Source organism: Neopsephotus bourkii, unplaced genomic scaffold, assembly GCF_033783945.1.
Source record: "Neopsephotus bourkii isolate Nb327-2 ecotype Australia unplaced genomic scaffold, CSIRO-AGI_Nbou_v1 NB_318, whole genome shotgun sequence".
NCBI lineage: Eukaryota > Metazoa > Chordata > Aves > Psittaciformes > Psittacidae > Neopsephotus > Neopsephotus bourkii.
In genome coordinates, this window is record NW_026900826.1 from 3,313,972 (window position 1) to 3,339,649 (window position 25,678).

The 25,678-nt window shown below is 40.3% G+C and overlaps 1 protein-coding gene across 5 annotated transcripts; it reads left to right on the forward strand.

Moving 5' to 3' along the window:
* The first annotated feature begins 660 nt into the window (after nucleotides 1-660).
* LOC133209060 (tropomodulin-3-like) lies at nucleotides 661-24,578 on the forward strand. 5 transcript variants are annotated; one of them, XR_009724578.1, is made up of 11 exons: nucleotides 661-806; nucleotides 7,176-7,361; nucleotides 8,812-8,968; nucleotides 15,907-16,029; nucleotides 16,644-16,733; nucleotides 17,240-17,370; nucleotides 18,580-18,687; nucleotides 20,091-20,234; nucleotides 20,579-20,723; nucleotides 21,826-21,947; nucleotides 22,826-24,578. XR_009724578.1 is itself a non-coding variant. In XM_061347405.1 (10 exons), the coding sequence occupies exons 2-10, from the start codon at nucleotides 7,236-7,238 to the stop codon at nucleotides 22,855-22,857; spliced, it is 1,056 nt and encodes a 351-aa protein (XP_061203389.1). In that variant the 5' UTR covers nucleotides 6,819-6,842; nucleotides 7,176-7,235; the 3' UTR covers nucleotides 22,858-24,578. The 5 variants fall into 5 exon arrangements, 2 of the variants coding, with proteins under 2 accessions (XP_061203389.1, XP_061203388.1); XR_009724579.1 differs by lacking the exon at nucleotides 661-806 and adding an exon at nucleotides 1,691-1,787; XR_009724577.1 differs by lacking the exon at nucleotides 661-806 and adding an exon at nucleotides 6,819-6,842.
* The last annotated feature ends 1,100 nt before the right edge of the window (nucleotides 24,579-25,678 follow it).

The following is a 25,678-nucleotide window of genomic DNA, read 5'->3' on the forward strand; positions in this document are numbered from 1 at the left end:
GTGCTCTGTCCCAGAGCTTCCCAGAAGAAACTGCTGCATCCCTGTAATTGCTCCTCTTGTTGCATCAGGAAAGGACTCGACATTGAGCACAACCACAGGGGACTCATCTCCCCAGTGCCCTGCCCGACAGCCCGGAGGAGGAAGCTGCATGTTTTGAATGGAGAAGAAACTACATGTAGGCAGAGGTGAAGATGAGGAGCCTGGAGAGGCCAAACGAAAGAGACCTGCGTGGATGTGGGGAGCTCTGAAAGCACAAGGGAGCTCCACGACTCCCCTGTTTTGGCAGGGAGGGCAGGACCTGGCTGCAGGCACAGGCCGTGCCTGCGGGAGGGAAGCTGTCACACGCACACCTCGGCCTATGTGCAAACCCCATTCCCGCACAGGATTCACGTCCTGGGTCCCGCAGCCTCCCTGCCCTATCCAGCACCCACGGTGACCGCCGAGAAACACTACTGATGTGTGTAAGCTCCCCAAACAGGCGCGGCTTCGGGGTACTGGAGACCGGCAGCCCTTAAGTAGCCGCACCACGAAGGGCACCAGTGGTAACGGGGCACTACCCAGGGCCGTACCCACCCTCTCCACAGCAGCGCCCAAACCCCCTGAACCCCAACACCTCCCTGTGCTATGCGATCTCACGACCCGCCCCGCCCGCCCCACCTTGCGCAGGCGCGGAGCCACTCCGTGAGCGCAGGCGCAGAGCCCTGCGCCCCGCCCCGCGGCCGGACTACAGCTCCCGGCATGCTCCAGGCGCGCAGGCGCAAGGCTGTGGCTCGCGGTGGACGGAGTTGGTCGCTGCCGCCGCCCGGGTGAGTGGGGAGCGGCCGCGGGCTGGGACTGGAGGGTGTCCGTGACCGGACGGACTGTGCCGGGCGGGCCCCGTGGGGGTGCCGGGGAGGGTACGGGCGGGTGGTCGGAGGCTGGCGCAGCCCTGTGCCCGCTGCCACAGCGCGGCGGGAGAGCTGTGGCGGGACGAGGAAGGAGGGGCTGGGCCGCCGCCCGCCCGCCCCGGCGGCTCACCTTGGTGCCCGGACCTCTGCTGGTTTTGTGGAGTGGGAAGCTCGGGGCTTTGTTAGCGCGGAGCTGGGAGGGCAGGGCGGGGGTTTGGCGCTGGGCACCGGTGGCTTGCTGCGCTGGCCGCGGAAGGGGTTGCGGGGGCTTGGGGCAGGGAAGGGGCTGAGCCGTGTCAGCCGGTGAGTGCTCACGTAGGGCTGTCGTTGAGGTTTTAGCCAGCGTCCGGCTTTGCTGTGGGACCTGAGAGCTGTGTTTGCAAACTCTGCCTGTGGATCTAGTTAGCGTAATTCTCTCAACTTGCTCTATGTGTTCTGTACAACTTATAAAGCACGCAGTTCGCGGCACTGAACCACGGAGGAATGCTTTTCCGGTGCACCCGTGCCTGGGGGGGTTGTTACTACTCTGCAGCACCCCGACGCAGACCAAGGGGCCTGGCTAAAGGGTGCTCCCCACGGGGCTCCCGATCGCCTCTGCACTCCCAGCTCCCTGAACTTCCTGGGAGCTTTGCACATAAGCTCTCGGTATAAGCCCCTGAAAGCTACCCACGTTTCTTCGCAGGTAGGCACAAGCTGTGATGTTCTGGAAAGGTTTTGAGTGTGTTAAATCTGTTATATTGAATGCATCCTCAAGACTGGTGTTTGCTCCTGTGTCAGGTGTGCACAGCTTGAAATAGCCTGGCTTTCAAGGAGGCAATCTGAAATTGGCCACTGCTCAGTTTTCTCTAAGTAAGGTAATGGGAATAAAGTGAATTTCTTCTGCTGGCCTGTTCTAGGCTTGTAAGTTTCACCACTTCTTTGTAATGGATACAGATACCTGAATGCTTCCGTATGTGTTCAGATAGCATGTACCTGGTGCTTTTGGCTGAAAGGCCTGTAGGTAGTTTCTCTGGGAGGACATACGGTGTATCAGTGTCTATGGGCAGTACATTTTTACTGAGGAAAATCCAGGTATATTGTCCGAAAAAAAAAAAAAACAGTGCCAAAACATACCCTATCCTGGCCAGTCAGTAACTCTGGATGCAGTGGTGCTGGCCTGCCTGTTGGGAGAGGGAATGGGCCACTGGAATGGGGATTTCTGTTAGAGGAGCTGCTTAGGGCAGGCAGTACCTGCGGTACCTGGGATTTTTAGCTTACCCCAGCCTCGTGTGTATTTGGGATCATAATACCTGCCCTGCAGCTAGGTTGATGAGCATGCCTGGAAGTGTTGTGGAGATGGGTGTGCTGGAATGCTGCCTCCTGCACTGCCAAGGCTGCTGCTTCTGTGCCCCATGCAGCTTGCCAAGCGTGCTCTGTCTCTTCTGCTATTGCCTGGGCTGGATGGAAATGTCCATGCAGCTCTGCAGTGTGATAACTGTTTTTCAGGAACAGGCATGCGGAATAAGTTTTTATGGGACAATGCCAACTTGGCAGCTTAGCCATCACACAGAGCACCCTTGCTGCAAGATAGCTGTGTCCTGGTTCTCTGTAGCTGTGTACAGGACATGTGAAAGAATGGGCTTTGTCTGGTTCCCGGTGCACACTTACGCAGGGGAGGAGCTGCCAGGAACTGGAAGTACAGCTGTTTTCCAGTTTCCTTCATCATGGAACAATCTTCATGGTCCTTGTGTTCACTCTGCAGTAGCTGTCTGTCCCCCTCCACTCCCTAGGTCACCCTGTGGACACATGTGAAGCTGGGGAAGCTCAGTTTGTCATGTATAAAACTTAATGAATTGTTTCTTTGAACAGAAAGAAGCCTCGGGCTTGCTTTTGTAGGAAAATAGCCCAGAATAGCTGTTCCTTGCTGCTCAGAAAACACTATCCTGACGAAAAGTGTAGGCAAAGATGAGCTGCCACCTGCTGGCTCTGCAAGGCTGTGGGCTAGGGGATGCCTGTGGGATCCCTGGACAGGAGAATCTGGTTGCTGTGCCCTGCCCCAGGCTGGAGATTCAGAGGGCTCAGCTGGGTTTTTGAGAGCTTTCTGCCAAGAAAAGCAGCCTGAGCAGAGTTACCGTAAGGCATTACAGAAACATGCCAAGGAACCTGCTGGGATTGCGGTAATATTTTATTTCCTCATTTTTCTCCTAGCTTTGGTAAATAAAGACAGCTCCTTCATATACAGCTCTGTGTAATCTCACACACTGGAAAGTAAAATGTTGCTATCGTAGGGGTTCCCTGAGGCAATGCTCAGATTAGCCTCCTCCAAGTAGTTGGGATGGTCTGGGCCCAGGCTGGTGCAGAAATGCTGCAGGCCTGTGGATCCCCCTTCTCTGGGTCAGGTTCACCCAGAGGTTGGATGGAAGGAGGCTCTGAAGTAACAAATTTGATTGAAGTGACCTCTGCAAACATGCTGACCTGAACCAGCTCGGTTTGTTTTTCATCGTGTCGCTGCTATTTTAAAATCCAAGTCATAGAAACCATTTGTGGTGGACTTTAAAAAGACTCTAGTTTCCTGTGGGTAAGATTTCTAAAGGGTTACTCCTGCTAAAGGGTCCCCAAAACTTGTGCTCTTAAATATAATAGAAATCTGTGCATGGTGATGAAGTTTTGAAAGAAAGTTGGAATCTAGCTGTTTTTACAGTCTTGGGTTTTAAAAATGCCCTTTCACACAGGAAAAACAAATACTTTAACTTCTAGAGAAGAGGTATGTGAAAACTGCTTGACAGTCTTTCAAGGGGATAATTCAGGTAATTAAGAAATGCCCTAAAGTTACTGCTGTCTTCTGATTTCTTCAGTTCATGGATTCCTCAGGTGAAGGAATAATCACAAGATTCATGTCTCTCTGATGTCCAGCAGAATATCTTCATTTCTGATTTTTCCACTTCTGCCTAGCAAACAGAGCATTGAAATTTGATTGATTGGAAGTGATGGCTTTGTTTCAACTTCCCTACATGTTTCTTATGCAACTATGAAGTTGCTAGAGTAGAGAACTTTACCTTGGAGTTTATATATCTGAAAAAAAGAACACTATCCCTTTGGACTTCTAACATATGAAATGTTTTCATGGTAAAGCTAAGAAAGATATTCGGAGGAAAACTAGCTCTGCTCATAAAAAAAGTGTATTTGCAAATCTGAAATTGATGGTTTTGGTTTTGCCTACAGTTTTGCAATGGGATGGGCCACAAACATTAACAGCGTGGAAAACTGCTGCTTCTAAAAACTTGTACTTTGTTATGCCTGTATCTCTGCTGCAGTGCTATAGTGAGTGTTGGAAAGCAAACAGTACCAAATGTGTTTAATGAGAGGTGAAGGGGCTTGTTTGATTAGATTAGGGCTTCAGCTGGTCTTTATGCCCTTTTCAGGCAGTGAGAATTCCTGAAACCATGTTTTAAAACCTGATTTTTAGCATGCTTTCTGGAGTGTTACGGGCGCTGTTGTTTCTGTTGCAGGGAATGTTTCTGAAAATTGTTACCAGGGAATCTCTGTAGTACAGCCATGCTATTCCCTGCCACCAGCATAATGTCTTCAAGTGTCTCACATTAAGTATGCTTTCATGTTTTAAAAAATATTTTTGATTGATAGGTATTAGAAAATATGGCCAAAACTCTTTAAATTTGCCAGTCTGCATGTGATTCTCTTCCTCTTGCTGAAGTGAAGACTCAGTTACTACGGAAATAGGTTGTTGGTTTTTTTTCTCTGCTGCTCTATTTTTCACTTTTTTGTGTGTGTCTGAGCACTGTGTCTCAGGATTTGAAATGGCTACTTTGCTTACATTATAGACACAAGTGAGACTAAGGGCTATGACCTGAACGTTAATTGATGTATTATAAAGGATGAGTAGTTTTCCAGTGTGAAGCATACTGATGCAGTAAATAAAAGGTGATTAATTTTTGGCAACAGCTTTTTACAGCAATTCATAGAGAGTAAATACAGCCTACATAAATGTAATGCATGGTAATGCAGTCCTGCTCTCCTTCAGAGTAAGGGGAGCATTATTCTGCAATATGCTAACTCTTCTGTTCCTTATAATTACCTGTTAAAACTGCACCTTTTAATATTTGAATGCAAATGGACATGCAGAAATGTGGTAAATAGCAGTGTCTTGATGTAGGATTCAGATGGTGCAGCCTGGTCACAAACAATGCTGTGTAATTGGCTGCAGGAAATGTTTTTCTCTTATGATAGTGTGTAATGGCTTGAACTGTAAGGAAGGGCAAAACATTAAGGCGCTCGGAATGAGAAGTGTGCATGCAGATTGTGTGGCATCTGCTGCAGCTATCAGCTAATTGTCCTTCAGCTGTTACGTACCTGGAGAAACAAATAACCATGAGACTATGAAAGCTGTAGGAGGCGGCATGCCAGCCCATAGAGGCACTCATTTAATTACCTCTGGAACTTGGGTTTGAAAAACATAGGTGTGCTACCCTCTGTGTTTTCTGCAGCCATTAAACTTGGATGTTCTCAGCTCTGTGGCCTCTTGCTAAAGGTCCAAGCTCTTTGAGTATTATTGGTTGTAGTTCAGAGGAGGCCAGACATTTCTATTTGACATAATACACCACGAAATTGAGGATTCCTCATGGTTTTTATTATGTTTGAGGGAACTTTACCAAAGTTGGTAGTTCAGTTTTGGAATTAAGTCCTATCAATGTCAACCGTGGTTTACAAGTAAGCTGCAGTGTTAATATCAGTAATACCTTTTAAAAGCAGACATCCTGGAAATAGATGTAAAGCTGTTCCTTATTCCGCTGTAGATGTTGGTAGGAGCTGAAAATTCACTGGTTTTGCAAAAGAAATTGTTAAAACCATATTTACTATACAGGTAAACTTGACTGAATGATGTGGATGGGCCTTTATGTGCTCATGTCTGTTCAGTATCTCTGAACTAAAATATCATTGAGTGTAACTGTGACTGCCACAGAGACCTTTCTTGATGTGAACAACTGAGGTGAAGGTATCCTGTAAGCAGGATTCCATAGTATAGTATGTATAAATGGCCCTTCTTTTATGTGAGAGGCAATAACTTTAAATTGATCCGGTTTTGACATACAGTGTAAGTGCAAGTTTGAACCAATGCAGTTGGTATACATGGTGCAAGCTTCTAAACTGGAATGTGGGCCATTGGAGAACAAGTTGTTTGCTGCATGTCTGATCTGTGTTGAATGTTTCTACAGGGGCTTTGGGAAGCTAATAAGCCTGAATGTATGGATCTAGCTTGTGCTCCCCGTGTACATTGTGGACACTCTTGCTCACTTACAAAGAGACATTCAAGTTACCTTTTTTTGTGCATGTGCTCAACTTGAAGCAAGAATTTGGCAGAACAAAAGGAGAATCCCAGAACTTACAGAAAATTGAGAGAAACTGACTTGTCAGATTCAGCCCTCTTGTGATCAGCTCTTTGTTTTTTGCAAGCCAAATGGTCAAAAATTGTGACTGTTAGAATAAGGTTCCCTGTGCTCTCCCTGTCTGTAAGAAGTACCATTTAGGCTGGACATCTTTTGAAGGACCCCAGTTTTTCCTCCAAGTATACTATTTAGTGAGCAGTTAAGCAGTCTGTTCTGTATTTTAATTTTTTTTTAATGGGGTGTATGTGTTTGTAGGACTGCCTGGAGTGCTGCTACTTTGGAGCTGTATTCCCTAAGTCTTTCATCAAGGTGTTTTAATTTTCCTTGGACAAAACAATGTTATTTCAATGGCAGTGCTATAATTAACTTGGAGGCAAACTTCCTTTGTTCCCTCTGTAGGTAATACATGGGGATATGAGTCAGTAATAAACAATTAGCTTGTTTGTAGTGAAGTTCTCCTTTACTGCTCTTAAACAGCAGCAGCAGCAACAATAAATGTAAAGCATCTTAGCTCTTGTTTTGACTGCAATATCTGTAAAGAACAGCAGCATTAAGCTGGGCTTATAAATACTAGGTATAGTTGCCATTTACTCCATCCTGCCCTGCAGCCTGCCCAGCTCTGTGGTGTTTTCATTGGGAAAACTGGGTCTGGCATTTGTCTGAAAATATATATTAGCTTAGCTACTGATGGAAAAGGGCATGGTAGGACAGGATTCTTGTCAGTGAAGTGGCAAGGTGTAGACAGCGTCCAAGTGCTCTTTGTCTGTTGTAGAGTAACAGGTAGATATGAATACTGAATGAAAAAGCTTTCCTTTCCAAGATGTATTTGAAGTTTGAAGGTGCTTTGTACTTAGGATATTTACCTTAATTATTGTTGCTTCTTTTAAAAACTTTTCTTCTTTTATAGATCTGGTGAAGAATAAGACTTGGTTTTAAAGTGTTTGAGCAACTTGCTGCTGCTTGAGTCATGACACTCCCATTTCGAAAGGACTTGGACAAGTACAAAGATCTTGATGAGGATGAAATTCTTGGCAAACTTTCGGAAGAAGAACTGAAACAACTGGAAACTGTTTTGGATGATCTTGACCCTGAGGTAGGTGTTAGCCAAGAGAAGTTTTATTTTTTCATTCATTTAGAAAGTAGTCTGAAATAAGTTGAGACTTTTTTTACTTGTACTTTTGGACAGTTATTTCCTAGTCTGCTGATGATCTTATTTACAGATATATTTGTGTATATAATGTTTCAACTGCTTATTTCCTGTTTGCAAAGTGAATGCAACTGCATTAGAGCAAAATTGAAGAAGGAACTGTAAGAAGGAGCTTTCTGGGATGTATTTATAATAAAAATTGCTTTGACTTTGTTCTTGGAAAGAAAGTTTATTGAGAAAGGCCTGTTTAACTTTTTCGCTTCCAGTGTTGTCTGGTAAACAGCCCTTCTGCATCTTTTATTTTGTTGCTTCCACTGTTGGAGTTTGATGGGAGAGGGAGGATGCTAACCTCCTCTAGAGATTCCTGGTACTGTATCTGATAATCTCGATCTATTCCTGTCCTTGTGCTGACTTCGCAAAGAGGAAGCAAATAATTGCTCAGCTCCTGAATTATTATGTCAGCATGGGGTATTGAATAAGGAACATTTTAGCTCTCTGTTATAAAGGGCTATGTCCTCTACTGATACTGCTGCTAATGTCAGATTCCAAGACTTGTGTTTTCACTTCGTGATTGTCTGTTTTTGCTTTAATAGTACCGAGATTAAACTTAATCTGGATGTTTGGGTGTCATTTAAGCATATTATAATCACCTATTTTGTTGCACTGCAAAATACTCGTGATACTTTAATTGGCTTTGGCTTTCTAGCCATTTTAACAGAGGAGAACTGGCAAAAGTGATTAGCTATCCTTTATGACAATCTGAATTTCAAAATATCCCATTCTTTCCATACTAATAGCCTCCATTTTTTGTTGTTGGTTACAGGTTTTTGTTATTGTTTTTATTTTGTTTGTTTGGGGCTTTTTTTTTTTTTTTTAGCTGAAATACTTTGATGATGGCAAAATGAGCCACTCTACCTTGAATCATCTGAAAAGTAGGAGTACCCTGTGTTAAATGTCATACAACAGTACAGGCAGTTGTTTTGAAGACTCAGAAACACATGGATATAAGAAGTGGAGGGAGCAGTCTCTTGCTGAATGTCTAAGCTGTAAATAGCAGAGTTTTATTTACTACTGCTCATTTAAACAGTATTTATTCTGGAAAATAAATCCAAATTACCTAGTAAGTCTAGTGCTGGGAGCTATTGTACTTAAAGTATTGCTTCAGTCCTCTTCAGAGTGCAGTGTGCTCTATTTTTCAATATATTCTTGGTATCTAAAGAACAGATTATCTTGTGTCCTCCTCCTGCCCCATTAGAAAAAAAGGAAGTTGACTAAAAAGGATGATGTGTCGAGTCTGAACCTTGGGGAGAGGGAGAAGGAAGAGGGAAATGAAACTAAGCAGGTGTTCACTCAGACTTTCTAAGCTGTACTTTATATGCTCCACTTTGTTTTGCAGAATGCGTTGCTGCCTGCAGGCTTCCGACAGAAAGACCAGACTGCTAAAAAGGCTTCAGGTCCCTTCGACAGGGAACGGCTCCTGGCATACTTAGAGAAGCAGGCTCTTGAGCACAAAGACAGGGAAGACTATGTGCCTTTTACAAGAGAAAAGAAAGGTAACGCCGCCCTTTCCGGTTGGTGTAGGTGGTTATGAAATCTCTGAAGTGGACTAGCCAGAACTGCTGTGAACCAAAGTTTACTGAAGCACTGGCAGCTCTCATGCTTTTTAACTGGTGGCGTTTCCGAGCGAGTGCTACTGTGCAGAGGCGGGATGCTTCCTGTTCAGGCAGTTGTGACGCTGGTGCTGCTGTGCTGTTTGTGTCTAGCACAGGAAGGAGACAAGACTCAAAGATTTTATCAGATGATAAAGTTCTGATGGGATGGTGTCCTCCAAGTAAGACCTACCCCTGATTTGTGATATTAATAACAAATGCTGTTGTTATGCCTGTGGTTTATGCCCCGTGGAGCTGCATACAGACAGTAACATTTGCAACATGTTGAATTTAAAAAATAGCAGTATAATGATGATGTTGTAGATGATAATGTTCAAAGACATTGTAGCCTGACAAGGCCATGCAAGTGGTGTATGCAGTCATGTTCTTCTTCTAGTATCTTTACTGAGAGGTCTAATAAGATTGCGTAGTTAACTAATTACATAGTTAACATTGCAAGCAGCTTTGAAATCTGACAGTGGTTTGTGGTCTAAAAACCGTGGAAACATTGACCCAATGAGAGACCCATTATTATAGCATGGGATTTTAAATCTTTGTTTTGGATCTAGTAGTCTTGCTGACTTGGATGGAAAGTGTTTTCCTTTTCTGGAGCAAATTAAAGAATGTGAATATTAAATATATAAGAATATTTTATTTATTTTCTTCTGCCAAAAGCGAGAGTTCCCAAATCTGTTGTGCCTTACTAAGGTGCTATTGGCAGGGACAGAAACTCCTAGTATGGAGCACATAGGCATATGAGAAGGCTTTTAGCTCTCACTTCACAGTGTTTGTGTACTGCTTGTGAATCCTAGCTTATCTGAACCTTCCCGAGCAGCAGGGCACATCTGCAGTAAGACCTCAGTAAGTTGTTTGGTAAGTTGCATTCCAACTGCTCGAGGTGAGCAGGCTTTTCTCTTAAGGATTTGAAACCCTTTACTTAATTGTCTGCTGTGAATCACTGTTTATTTTAGACTTGAGCATTCATCTTCTGAGTTTGTATACATGATTGTGATGGTGGTGAATATCCCATGCAAGTTTTGTTTGGGATATTTGTATTTTTCTCTTGCCTGTACCAGATAGCTGTTACTTGACAATGTTGGTCTCTCGTTTTCTTTTCCTCGAAGTAATAGAAAGCTTGTGACTTGAATATGCTGCACTGTATGGGATGTACTACTTCCTTAATACACTGTATTTTGCCTTATTTGTGTAGTTTACACCACTTTCATTGGAAGGTAACTTTTGACACTCCTTTGCTTGTAGGAGAATGGGAGTTTGCTGCCTGGATCTGTAAGAGTAACTGAGTTTGGGATAATGCAGTATATTGAATATAGTGAATTAAATGCTCCTTCAGGCTGTGACAGTGGGCATGGAGTATTTACTCTAGTTAGTACTTTGTATTCTCCTGAATGCTAGTGCTTCATTCAGATAGGTGGTTCTTTAAAGTCTGCTTATGTACACATGCCCATGAAAAACTATTTGTTTGGGTAAAAAAAACCTGTGTGAATCATGTAGAAAAACAGAAGGGTCCAGCTGTAATGCAGATCTTGGTTAAGAAAGATCAGATGTCATTTCCTTTATGTAATATAGTAAATAGCAGTCTGCCTGTATGTTGCAATATGTCATACCAGTTCAGTTAGCAAAACTTCCCGTATCTTAAAAAAAAAAAACAAAACAAAACCCTCACTATTTAATAACATTTTCTACTATAAAGTTTTAGTACCACAGAAGAAGGGAGAAATTATATGAAAAATGAAATTCTTGCTTTCATTAAAACTAAAAATGTGGAAGAAACCTGACAATTGTAACATTCAGATTTATAAGTTTTGGGGAGAAAGAGATGGACTGGAGTTGCAGCTGGTTTTTTAGTGCCATTGTTGTAGGTCAGGCTCTGCTAAAATATTTGTATGTGTCTAAATGGTCTCATTGCTCTAACCTGGTCTAATTATTTTATGGAGCAAGAAGGGGAAAATCTGTTCTTTCCTTTTCTGATTCTAGTAAAATGTTCCATGTGGCAATTTGGCCTGCAGGTTTATCAAAGAAGCTTTTCCTGGGTCAGTTTTAAGCATCCTGGATTGCTAATGATTCTGGTAGTCTTGTTCCCCTACTACAGTGTAAAGGAAAATGTTCTCTTCCAGTTGTCCCAAGTACCTCATTTTGAGGTAATGCTTTATTAAAACAATGTTGCATCATCTTTCACTAGTAGATGATGTGATTTCTCCAAGTCTTTAGAACTCTTTTTCTGTGTGCTATGAAATGTAGATATGAAATAATATAAAGTGTCCTGATGTGAGATGAGCAATGATAAAGAAATGTAAAGTTGAACAATTCTTAAATTATGTTCTATTGCATTTTTCTGCTGCCTGATTTTGTTCCTAAAAGCAGTCTTAAAATCAGTTTGTTTTTAAGCACGATTTAATGACTTAAGTCACATTCTGTTCTAATTAAGTGTTGAAACATACAGTAAAGCATTGTTCCAGAGATTCATGAGAGCAATGTGGTAATAATTTCAACAAAACCAGCTTTGTCTCGATCTGTGTACGTAAGTATGTCATAAAGATTTTACAAGGCATAGTGCAAGGAGAAGGATCTGTCATCTAAACAGTGAAATGAGGCTTCAGTGCTGGAGGCTGTTGCCCTCAAGTGTGTTCCACACTTCTGACTATGTCTGACGAATGCTTGTCACTTCTCTTGGAACAGCAGAAGATGAGGATTATTGCACCCAAGATAAAAACATATCTAACATCAGTAATGTACTTTGTGTTGCATAGTGCAAGAATGCTTTGCGTTTCTAGCCTTTGCACTCTCCTAATTGTTGCTTTCTCTTCTAATTCTCCCTCTACATTCCTGCTGGAGTATGTTTGTGTAGATTTGCATTTCATATAACTTCCTTTTTAATGCTTTCATTTTGGTGTTTTGTTTTGGGTTTTTTCCCTGCTCTGTCACCCAGGCTATTGTTAGGCTGAAACTGTAGTCACCTGGCTAGAGCTCTTTTGTTGCTGCCCTTCTCAGTTACTGCTCTAGATCACCATTTGCTTCTGTTGCAGTAGGATTTGTGATGCTGTGTTCTGTTTGCCTTTCTATCATTGGTCTTTAAAGGAAGCGTGTTACATGTTTAAAAGGAAGCTAATATCATACAAGAGTTTTGGAGAAAATTGATGTTCTCCATACAAGACCACTAGAACAAAATAGCGTATGATATTGTGGCCTTAATATAAAACAGTTTTCTAACTCACTGCTATGTGCTCTGTGATCAGATAATGAGTAACAGAGCAGTTCCTACAATAAGACACTGAGGAAGTCACTTGTAAGTGGATTAAAAAATAATACTATTAAATTGTGCTTGGAAGTGAATTGATGAACCTAAGTCTGGCACATGGTAAAAGCTGGTGATTGATGAATTGCAGGTTACATCAGTTTCTGTATTGATGAAACTTTAAGGAACATAAGATGTAAGGAGTATATCAGATGTTGCTCACTCTTCATGAAGTCACTGATGAGACAAGCTTGTATTCAGTTGTCCTCAGGAGACATTTGATGCCTTTTCTGCAAACAGACTACTGCAAAGTGGATTTTGGATGTTCTTCTGATCTGCAGGTTGAGGTCACTTGCTGTCTAATAGCTTGGGGTAGGATCGTGGGGTATATGAGAATAGCACCAGCATATGCGGTGTATGGCCTTACTGAGCAGACGTGACTCCTGCAGGATTTTGTGTCCCACCTTAGGTACTGTGAGTCTGTGTATGAAATCCCTTTGGCACTTCAACAGACATCATCCAACATTTCTGCCTTTTGAGCAATATGATTTTGTGGAACTTGGAAGTTCATTCAGCAGCAAAGAAAGCCTGTGAATTAATCCTGGGATGCGTATCATTTAACTCCTTAGGTAAAAGCATAGAAGACCCGAATATATAGTTACTACCAAAAATATGCAAACAACTCTGAAATTTACCTCTTTATGTTGTATTGCTTAACCTTTGCAGTATCCTTGTTGGCTGAAAAGGAGGATGTCTTGTTCCTTTATGTGATCAAATCCCTGCTATTTGGAAATGTTCCATTCAAGGGCCAGGAAAGCTATTCAGTTTATGGGTTGTACAGATGTATAGTCTCTGGGGTTTTTTAAATCTTACATTAGGGAAGGGAATTGCTAAACTGTCTTGGCAGCAGGCCTGGAGTTAGATCATTGGCCCCAGAGACACAAGGGTCTTATCTTTTTCTGAGGTATGTTACTAGAAGTGGGGAGTGAGGAAGGTCTTGCTTTCGTATGTGCATGGTAAACCTCTGAACTCTGGGCAAGGATGAGATGAAGCCAATGTGAGACATTATATACACAAGGGTGTGACCTGTTCTGTAACAAAAACTGCTCCTTACCCAGTTCATGTGACTGCAGTTGGCTGCAATGAAGGTTTCTGGAGGGGAGTGGCTCTTAACATTTTTGCTTTAATGAAAACTGGGTATGCTTGTGCCTCTTTAGGCTATCTTATGAGTCAGGCATGTATGGATAAGTTTTGTCTTTTGAAGGAAATGTTTAGAACCAGAAGTTCCTAACCTATGTATTGAAGAATTATGTAAAGTAACACCAGGAAAAGCAGTTCTTTGTTGTGAGTACTGTGATGAACCAGACAAAAGGCTCATATAGGTTGAAATAAAGTTTAACGAAGTTGCTTTTAACTGAGATCGGTTTCCCTCTCCCACTTGCAGCCTGCTGATAAAGGATGACATGGAAGAAGGCTCAGGTGCTCATATCACACTTCTCTCTCCTCTTACTCTGAAGTCCTCACTTTTTTACTTGCCTGTATTACTGAGGGGAAACAACACAAGCGTAGCTAATGCGAGGCTTTAGATCGTGTGTATGCTCTTCAGAGTGTTTCATGGCTTAATGAAAACCTCATCGAGCACTCATCTCTCTTCTGAAAATTAAAGTTAAAAGTTATTGCTTCCCCAGCAGGTGGCGGTGATACAGTGGAGGTAGAAATGTACTGTGTCAATTGTATCAGAATAATCGTCAGCATTTGTTACTGAAGCCTGCAATTTGTGACTCTTTCCTTCATAAATCATTTCTTCTTCCTGATTCACCACAACCATAGTTACTTTTGCACTGTCCATCAAACCAGAGGTGTGGGTGGTAATGCATGTCAGCTGCTTTCAGCTGCTGTTTGTAGTCAATACAGTTATGTAAGGAGATTTATATTCTGCTTCTGACTGTGGATAATGACCATTTATACAACCTTCCAAAGAGATAGCAACCCAGGAACAAAAATACTGTGTTGCTAGCAACAGATCTTTGTCATCTGACTGTGCTGTCAGGGAAAAACCTGATATGCTTCTTTGTAATCTGTGCTAGTGGTCATGCATTAAGTTCCTATAAAAAGAAAATGAACTACAAACTATTGTAATCTAGGATAGGAATTTGGAGAGAGAGAGAGAAAAGGTGGATGAGTTTTGTTATGCTTTTACGGGTTTTGTGTCTGCTGCTGGACTCGGGACCTGACTTCAGGCATTGCTTTCCACAAGTGGTAAAATCAAATCCTGCTTTGTTGAAATTTCCCAGAAATGAAACTGCAATATCCCTATAAAGCTTCTTGTCATGGGGAGGTATTTAAAAATGCTAAACTTAGTCTTAGTCCAAACATGTAACAAGATATGCTTGTATGCAGTTCAAGTTAAAAAAAATCTTGGGCTTCTGGCCAGCTGATTCTGGTGCATGGTGGGTTTTCACCATGTAATTGGGATGAGCTAGAGTGATTTGTGTGTGGAAATGTTTTTTAGCTATGATTATGACAGAGGGTGTTCCTGGTTTAGCACTGAGACTTCATAGGAAGATTATCAGCACCACTTCCTACCCCAGGAAATAAATAATGGCAGTTGGAGCCCCTTTCCCAAGCTCTGTCTGCTGATAGCTCAGGCAACTTGGAAAGCTTGAAAAACTGTGAGTAACAGTGGAGATGAGAGTCAGTTTTCTAGTTGTGAAATACTTGTATCAAATGCATCATGCATCACTTTTGTTCTCTTATACAATATAGTATCATGTTAATTTGTCCTGAACCTAGGCACCCCTTACCTATCCTGGGTTCTTAACCAGTGGCAGACTTAGTTCTGAAAGGCCATTGAATCTTCTATGACCTTTCTAACTATCATTTTAGAAAACAGTCCCATTGGCAGAGTAATCTGTTACCCTGGTTTGTGCTGTTCACTACTGTGGTTTTCTCAAGCAGCTCAGGCATCTCCCTTTTCTACTTAAAAATTGAGTTAACCTCTGAAATCAGAAATATTGTGCAGGCAGTGAATAAAACTGCAGGGAATCATAGAATAGTTAGGGTTGGAAAGGACCTTAAGATCATTCAGTTCCAACCCCCCTGCCATGGGCAGGGACACCTCACACTAAACCATGTCACCCAAGGCTCTGTCCAACCTGATCTTGAACACTGGCAGGGATGCAACATTCACAACTTCTCAGGTTCATGGTTTCAGATCATGGCATTTGATATGCTGTCTCTGACACATTCAGATTACAGTTCTGCCTGGGTCCCTTTCTCCCTTGAGAGGATGCTGGTCCTCATCCTCTAGTGATACTAACTTTCCTTATAGGCACTTTTTCCGGGCTGTTTGAAATGCATGAAGGAGGCTTGTATATACTTTCTAATCCTTAGGGAAGCAACAAATGATTATGTCCTGTTTATGTTTTTTCCCCATATCTGACTTTCAAAGAAGAAACCTCATTCCTTTATGTTTTCCTCAGTGCTCTTAGGATTTATGTAATATATCTTCCTTAAGTACAGAAAAGAATAAAGATAAGTAACTATAGAATATGAAATAACATCAGACTTTTCATTTTCTTAACTCTAGGGAAAATATTCATCCCCAAGCAGAAGCCTGTACAGTCTTATGCAGAAGAAAAATTCACTCTTGATCCAGAACTGGAGGAAGCCTTGACCAGTGCCACAGACACAGAATTAGGTGACCTTGCAGGTTAGTTGTTCTTGAGATATGAATGGGCTGGTGTGTATTTAGACATGAATGATCTATAGTAAATGTGTTTGTGTATTTGTTATTTGAAATGTGATTAGAGGAAGTTGTATTTGTGACAGAAACTAGATCATGTTATATGCCAGTTTGCTTGTAGTGTATCAACTTTGTTGTTTTGTGATAATTCATAGGAAGATAAATTATTCTGGCCTGCAAGGGATGCCTGATTTTCAGACTCAACCCCTTTAAGTTCATTCCTCAGACTGGCTGGGGTTTCTTGTGTATGGTACTACTTTCTTTTTTTTCACATGTAAGAACGTGCTGCTTTAGGAATACATGTACATGTATTCCTAAAGCTTAAGTCAGTAATTTTGTGACTGAGCTGCGCATTTAACTTTGATGCTTGACCCTGGTGAGGTCAAATCTAAGATGTGAAAGACAGCTTAAAAGTCTGCAATTAATTATTTTATTTCTACTTTTCTTTAAATGATTAAGAGATTGAACGGCTTATTCTACTGATAACAGGGTGTTTTACAAACACCAGTTGGTATTAAAGGAACCTGAGCTGAATTAGTCAGAAATTGTTTTATTTGCTTTTTCTTTTTATCCTTTTACAGCTATACTGGGAATGTCTCACTTGATAACAAACTATGAGCTCTGTGATGTAGTCGGAAGCCGTAATGGGGTTGACAAAGACAGCTTCTCAGGTAAGTGTGTACACAAGTGCTAGATAAATGAGTGCTTTGTACTACAGACAGTTACTATAGCATTAACTATTTTCTGTTGCACTAGTATTCTTTAGACTGTGCAGTCCTGAGTTGGAAATGTGCGTGTCTGTAATATTGCTAATTGAGTTCTGGCAAGAGTGAAATTAAAGTATATGTACACTACAGTCTAGTCTGATTTTCAGTCACTTTCGAGGGATAAAGGTAGGCATAAACATGCATTCGTGTGTGTTGGGTTTGTATTTGTGTTTGTAATTCAACTCCCATCTGCTTTCTGTTGTGGAAGGAAAGCAGGAAGGCTGTGAGGGCCTTTGGAAAAGAGTTGAACTTTATGAATATACGGTCAGGACAGGATGGTACGTGTTTTGGGTGGGGAGAGATACAAAGACTGGTGATCTTTAAAGACAGAAAATATTTACTATGAGTATCATTTATTCACAGTGAAGGATGTGACCTGTTTGATTACAATTAAATGCCTTACTTTTCAGATATAGTAAAAGGTGAAAAAATGTTGCCTGTTTTTGATGAGCCACCAAATCCCACAAATGTAGAGGAGACACTGAAAAGGATTAAAGATAATGATTCTCGTCTTGTTGAAGTTAACCTAAATAACATTAAGGTAATTACCTGAAGTCTGAAGTAAATATGCTGCTTTTGCTCAGTAGAAGACACTTTAAACTGCAATACTCTGCATGAGAGTTTTGTAGCTTACACTCATAAGAGAGTATGTCAGGTTTCTTCTAAGTAAAGCAACCTTTCTGTTGAATGTTGTGGTGTGTGTGTAATCTCAGAAACCCAGAGCTAAACCGATAAGCCATCTTGGTTTCTTTTGCCAAATGTGTATTTAAAGTCTTAGATTTTCTTACTGCCCAGATTTCTGTTGCTGCCAAGTTGGCAATGGTTCCAGCAATTCGCCATTATGGAGTTAACTTCTTTGAATCCTTTATCCTTTGAAGGAGCAATGTGTTCTCGGTTACTACTGTTGCAGGCAAAGTGATACTTGTACCTGACACCCTTCTGATTCTTGTACAAAAGAGCTGTTGGTAATGAGGGCAGCTTCTGCTTACAAGTGTAACAATTATGGTTTTAAACATGGCTGAAACTTTTGCATATTTGTGTGAAAGAAAACAGAATCATAGCACTCCTGACTTAGAGTGCAGCCAGCAGTGACAGGCTGCTAGCTGCAGCCTCACTAGCAGCCTGGCATATTTGTTGGCCTTATTAATGGAAGAAAATAACATGTCTTAAGATATTTTACAATAGACATGATAGCCAAAATAAATCCTTAAAAAGGCAACAGAACAAAATCTCCGCTATAATAAACTGAGAAATTTGCTACCCTAATTAGCTAAAATTATTCCTTTTAAGTTTGGTTACTACTACACTGTAAAAGCTATCAAGCTATATATTGTCAAATTCTGGAATTATACTTAAAATAACATAGAGAATGAAATGCTAATGGCTTCACCACTCTAAAGCTCTAAATGCTTTTGTATTTGTGAGAGATTAATTTGATAGCAGAATGTTCTTTCATGTAAATTTTGCTCAGTAACAGTTCCAAGTCAGCTAAATACTTTAACATTTACATTATGGTAATGGCATCAGTGTAGTAAAGATGACTTTGCCTTATAGAATTGGTGACTTTAATAGCTGTTATATCTTAAATATAGCTTTGCTACATGTGTAGCCTTTACCTTGAGACTACTGCAGAACACTGATAGTTAATATAGTACATTTTGCTGTAAAGAGAATAAGATAATGGAAGAACTTGGGGGGAGGGGATAAACTTGTGTATCTCAAGAGAGTGAAATGCTATTTTTAATTCAAGAACATACCAATTCCAACACTGAAAGAATTTGCAAAAGCCTTGGAAACCAACACGCATGTGAAGCATTTCAGCCTTGCGGCCACCCGAAGCAATGATCCTGTTGCTGTTGTAAGTACTCTTGATAATGTGCTTAAGTGGGTTGCAAGGGAAGTTAGGATGGAAAGACAATGGTGAGGGATTGAGTTGAATCCTGTTTAAATATTTAGAGATTAAAATTATTAAATTCTGTTACACTGAAAAGTATGTTCTCTTTAACAAATCTTTGTTGTATCAAAGCTGGTGATTGCTAGTTGACTAACATGCAGCCCTGCATCAGATGTATGAGAGTTCATTCTTTACAATTCCTCCCTGATTTTCATTTTGCTAACTTCATATTTTTCTTTTTCTCCTGTTTAGTTCCTAATGTTTGTTCCAGGAGTCAACTAGTATATTCAAAACTAACTTTAAAAGAAGTTCATTTGAAACTGTAAAAGCTCAATTTTTTTTCACTAGCTAGATTTTTAATTGAAGTAAGTTGTAAAACACCTGTTTCTTTTGATACCCCTCCTACCAAAGATTGGCTTAAAGCTTTGGCACTAAAGCATGACATTAGTGAAGGTATCTATTTTGACACAATTTGCTATCTATTTTGGAACATCTGGTTCTGTTTTTCCTATTTTGAATAAAAAGCATATTTAAAGAAAAGAGGTAAGAAAACATCACTAATTTTTCCAGGACAATCCTCTGCATTTGTTTTAATTTCATATTAGAAAGAAAACTATTTTGAAAAACTTCATTGAATGAGCATTAGAGAGCTTTGGTTTGGGTCAATTAAAGGTCCTTTTCAGTAGAACTGAAACATTTGTAATAGCTTATACAAGCTTCTTTTTCTCAGGTGTGGTTTTGCTGGGGTATTTTGCATTGTGACTTGATACTAAAAGAAAATTCAAGGTTATGGTTTTTATGAAAGTAAATCTTAGCAGTTACTTACTCTTCTTTTATGATTTTCTCATAAATAAAATCAGGTATATGCTATTTCCATAACAGTGCTTTTAGCTGCATCCTGGTGCTGTGCTCGTAGCTCTGCGGTTTACCTCTTCCTACCAAATCTTTAGACACAAGCATTTTGAAAGTCAGATCTCCTGTTTCCAAATTAACCATATCTAATTCTCCTTTCACTTGACTAATACCCTTTCTTTGGCCTTTACTTAGCCACTTGCATTACTCGTATACTGTGAAGGCTGACAAAATGGACTTGATCCAGTATGCTAATTTCAGACTATACTCTGTGTAGCTTTTTTATTTGTACCAAGAGAAAGGGCCTTTCTTGACTAAATACTATTTAAAAGAATGTGGATAATGCCTGGTTGAAGACTCGCTTTAGTCTCAGTAAGTGAGAACTTGCAGAGTTGCACCATGTGTCTGTGACTTGTTGCTTCTGTTGAGCTAGTTAATGGAAAAGGTCATCACTGTGTGCTATGATGTACTATAGCAGAATTTGAGAGCTTAATGATGCTTTCTTGCACTCAAAGGCTCTTGCAGATATGCTGAGAGTAAACAGAAAATTAAGAAGTTTAAACGTAGAATCAAACTTCATCACTGGAGTTGGAATTTTGGCACTGGTCGATGCGCTGAAAGACAATGAAACATTGACAGAGATCAAAATTGATAATCAGGTAAGTGAGGTGGTGGTAATATCATAGTCAAAACCAGTCTATCCTCGTTGACTATTTATTGAAGGCAATTTGTGATAAACTTGCCAAAATATATTGCTTTTAAATACCTTAACCCCATGAATTATTGTCTGTGAGATTCTCAGAAGCATCTTGTTGAGGTTAAGTCCTGGTCACTTCTGTGCTTGCTTCCGCTTTAAAGCGCACAGATGTATTTTGTGACCTGCCTTTTAGATTAATCAAAATGAATCTTGGTGTTTATTGACTGTTATGATGAAAGTATTCTGATCTCTTTTAGGCTGAATATACATAAGCTCTGTTGCCTTTCGTATCTTTTATTTTAACAGAGGCAGCAGCTGGGCACAATTGCAGAAGTAGAAATTGCCAAGATGCTTGAAGAAAACACGAAGATCCTCAAATTTGGATACCATTTCACACAACAGGGACCTCGAGCCAGGGCAGCTGCAGCTATCACAAAAAATAACGATTTGGGTAAGTCCTGTCAGCAGAGAGTGGCTACTAAATGAATGTGTGTGTGATACAGATGTCTGGGTTTTTCTGCTTTTCTGTTGACATAACCAGGATAGCAAAATGCAAGTAGATCACTTTCAAATTTCTCCTGTGCTTTATTCCTACTCTTCTGTTGCTGTTCGATATTCTTCTACTTTGCTGAAGGTGTGTTCAGGTGAATGAGTTGAGGATTTTTAGCATAGTCTAGAACAAGAACATTCAAATTCAATATGAGTTGTGGCAAAGAGAGAGAAAATAATAGTTTTGATCAGTTCTATTGAGGTAAGAGGCATCATTTTTTCAAAAGCAGTACTTGAAATTAATAGTGCAGGATGACCTCTTTAATGCCAGCACACCCAGCCTCATTTGGGATTGCTTGAGAAAGGAAACTGAACATACTGTCATGTTCAGAGACTTCTTCATGCACAGGTACCTTCCCTGCCTCTCTGAAAGGTAGCTTGCAGCAGTGGCATCTTTATTTGCTGCAGTAAATTTTGTTGCAGCTCGTCTGTTAGAATCCTAGCTAAATGGACCAGCAGAAAATTGGTTAGTAAAATAGCACATGAATGGAAATTGTTTGTATAATAATGTCAAATACTTGAAGCTCTCAATTACAACAAGATAATGTAGTCCATCTATTTAAACAGAACTGCATTTTAAAACTCCATTTAATTAAACCTGTTGGCTTTAGATCCTTTTTGATAAGGATTACACATCTGAGCATCAAAATGGGCCACTAAAATGGGCCAGTTTAGTGGGACTAGTAGTTCAGGGACACATTAGAGAGAATGACAGAGGGAACTGGAATTTAATGATCTGCTTCCACTCTGAGTAAAAAAGTGGGGGAGAACAGCTCTCAAGGAGATGGAGAAGGAGTAATGAGTAATGCATAGAGAGAGAAGAAAGACACTTGGGCACTGTATAACTCTTTCTCAAAATAGGTTATAAATCAGTTACTCATATTTTTGTCATAATGTTCTACTTTCTTTTAAGGTTTCTTTCTTCACTAGTTCTTATTTTGGTGTTTGACAGTTGGAAATCTATGTTTCTATTGATCTCTTGCCTTTTTTCTTTGCTTTCTTAGTCTGGAGTATGCGAGTAAAAGTTTCTGCAAATACCCTTTCATCTCTCCAGCCCTGAAGCTACAGAGACAGTTACGCTGAATGCCCTGTTGGGTACTGAGCACTGAAAACTGGGATGTTCAAAGTATCTCATTTCTGTCTTTGTCTGTTTCTTTTAGAAAATAGTCTGCATCATCTTCCTCCTTTGCTTACGCTGTGTAGTACTTCCCTTTTCTTTGTCTGAGCTTATGTATCTGTTGCTTTGAACTGCATGATTAGAGAAGTCTAAGGTTGGAAACTCCTCCATCTGTTCTTGTGACTTGATGGAAGCAGGTGTGCATAACTGCTGTCACTAAGTTGGATTCAAATGGAGGTAATGCTTTAAATTGATGCCCTGTGAGGGTGCTGAGGCACTGGCACAGGGTGCCCAGAAAAGCTGTGGCTGCCCCATTCCTGGCAGTGTTCAAGGCCAGGTTGGATGGAGCTTGGGGGGGGGGGTAAAATATCAATCAAGAACACTACAGATGGTAAGCAAAACTCCAGTCATTGTCAATCTTGCATATTCTGAAGTCTAAACAGCATGTGAGCTTTTAGTGATTTTATTCATAAATCTGTCACTTGCATTTTTTTGACAACTGAATATTTTTATTAACAACCAGAATGTCTGAGGCTATTGAACGTAACATTCTTTGTGATGTGTATCAATCATATTAGATGCACTGTGAAACTCTTGTACTGTTTCTTTTGAAGCCATGTAGATTTCGGTTAGAAAACTGCAGTGTATGAAAAGAGTGAAGGCTAAGTCTGCTTACCAAACAAAATGATTGTTTTCCACAGGTCTCTCCTTACAAGTAGTTGAAGCTGTTCATGAATAAGGCAATAAGCACTGCTAAAGCATAAGCTTAAAATGATGGATAACACACTGCTAATGTACCAGCTTTATGTGGCAACTGTTCGTGTTGTAGAAATATGAAGAGTAGTATAATGATAAAACAGTAAAACCCTTTTTCTCTCTCGTTACAGTTCGCAAGAGGAGGGTTGAAGGAGACATCTAGCAGATCTTGTCAGAACTGTGATTTCAAGGGTCGTCCAGGCACGGTCATCACTCTGGGCTTTGGCAATGTTGGACTACATTTACCTGGGTTAGAAGGGAAAAGACTGGAAACCCCATTCCTTTTAAAGCAAAGCTATATGAATAATCTGCTGGTATACATCACTTTTTTCAGATTGAGACACAGTAACTGCACCAGTTCCTGTACCACAGTCTTTGATTGGGTTTTTTTAAGAACTTTTTGTATTTCAAGACTTTGGCTGTACTTTCTCCTAAAAATGTAATTGCAAATCAATGTTATAATTGTCTGTAGTCAAAGAATGGCGCATTCAGAGTCACTGGTCAGATAATGACCTAATTGAAATGTTTGTTAGAAAAATCTGGGGGTGCTTATTTACATGGAGGGGTGTGTGTGTGCTTGGAAACAATGCATTAGTGATAAGGGATTCTTCACACAACAGTTAGTCTCATTGTGTAGAGCTATTCAGCCTTGTTCATGCACTGAAGAGAAATCTTTCACAGCTATCTCAGTTGTAATTCTACTTTTTATTAGTTCTTCATACTGTGACTAATTAAAGACATCCCTTTAAACCTAACAAAAATAAATCGGCGAAGGACTTTTTTCCAAGAGATTTGAGAGACTAATAAAAAAGTGGAAGCCTTGAAATAATAATAAAAACCAGTAGATGCCTTGCAAAATAAGTTTCTCTATTACACCTAAGCCTTGAAAGTCTTTTTCAAGAGATGCCATGACTATATCTTGCTCTGTATCTGAACTGGATATAGTTTTAGATTGATTTCATGTGTTCATCAGCATTTAGTTTATATTCCTTGTTTAAAAATCTTTATCTACATTCATAAGTATCAATTTCTCTAGAAGTAGTGGACATGTGGTGTGGTTTGTTTTTTTTTTTTTTAATTCTGCATAATTCTGTACAGAAAAAAAATCCCGTGACTGTAAAACCACTGCTCCAATTCGCTGGCAAATGGAAAAATCCTTTTTTTCAAGCTGCTGCATTAAGCTATCAGTACTTCATATAAATCTGTCATTTTTGTAATAAAATAATGAAGTAACACTTTTAAGAAAGGATTTTTCTATTCTACTTATGTCTTGATGTTGAAACACTACATAAGACATGCAGAAATCAATATGCAGTGTCAACTCAGTATGATGTATTTGAAGTTCTGTATCTAAGCAAATTAATAAGGCAACAAGAATCACTTCAACTTCTGTACATAATCACAGTAGACTGATACAATATGAAAACCTAGAGGCTTTTTGGCGCAGATCAGTTTGTCCTATACTAGTTTGCTCACTGTTGTCACAAGATCACAAAAATGTTCTTTAGGACTGCTCAGTAATCTTTCTAGTGACAGAAAATTCAACTGACAACCGTTTTCATCAGAGGATTGTAACATGGGGAGCATTTTATGTATAGAAAACATTGGCCTGAGATTTTTGCATCAGGTTGTATATACTTTAAAATTTAACAGAGCAACTCCTTGACACTCTGCCCACCTTGTCATTTGCTGCAGATCTCATTTGGGATCCTTAAAGACAGACTTTACTCCAGAGGTGACTTCAAATTTTACTGCAACTGTACCGAGAATTTTAAACCATAGTGCCTTCAGTGAGGATTTATATAACTGGTTTATACGTGTGGAAGAGCAGTTTTCCTATTTCAAAATCAGCCTCTTATTATAAATGTGTGCTCTGAAAAGCAAGTCAGTATTAATTCTGTTAAAACCAAAGACAATCTCTAACTTCGAAACAATCAAACTATCTGACTTGTAACAGAAAGGGCTTTGTTTGGTTTTGGCTTTGTAAATTTTCAAGAACTGTTTAGATTCTGAAATGCAAGTTCTTGTATAGTATACATAAAGTCACAAATTAAGTGTCTTTTTACAGGCAGTGCGTATAAACATGGCCAAAGCATGTCATGTGCCAACTTGCCTAAAGCTCTGCTACTTATGTGCTAGGCACCATAATCGTTTTGTGTCAAAAACCAGACTGTAATATCTTCCTTCATTTGTTGAAGGGCTGCATGGTCGTGGAATCTGTTCATGTATTGTGATTCTATGATGATTTGTTGTTATCAAAGAAATTAGGCAGTCATCTGCTTGAACATGGAGAAAATTAATATGAAAATGAATGAAAATCCCTCCCTTAATTAAATCAAGATAGCTGCTTAATGATTTATATTCCAATCAAAGGCAGGGGCTTTTAAGCTGCAACTCAGGTGCATGGTCAGAGGTGATAGTAGTAGACCTTAATAATGAATTTAGTTCTGTAGACAGCAGCTGAGCATTTGACTCCTTATTGGCACTTTCAGGACAGCTATCTGACAGGCTGGGCATAGAGAACAAGTTTGGTTTATTTTCAGCCAGAAGGGTTTGGCCCTCCAAATTGGTGCGAGGCGTGGCATGGTGCATGGACCACTTAACAGCCATCACCCTAGTGCCTACAGTGTGTATCCTCATTGGAATAAATGAAGGAATTCAGTCTAAACGCTCTCAACAAGCAAAGCGAATGTGCAACCTGGTCCAGTGTGAGGTGTCCCTGCCCATGGCAGGGGGTTGGAACTGAATGATCTTTAAAGTGCTTTCCAATCCAACCCATTCTATGATTCTATGTAATGCTATCAAATGTAGTGAGATCTTGTGTATGACTTCATTATTTATGAAGGCAAAAGGGTATTTGGTTACCAGCTATCATAACGACACAATCTTTTTTTCTGAAAGAGGTGATACTTTTTTCCTCCTGATTATATTTCAGGCTTAAAGCAGAAGTCAAATGACCACATGTATTGGTATATTGACTCTGT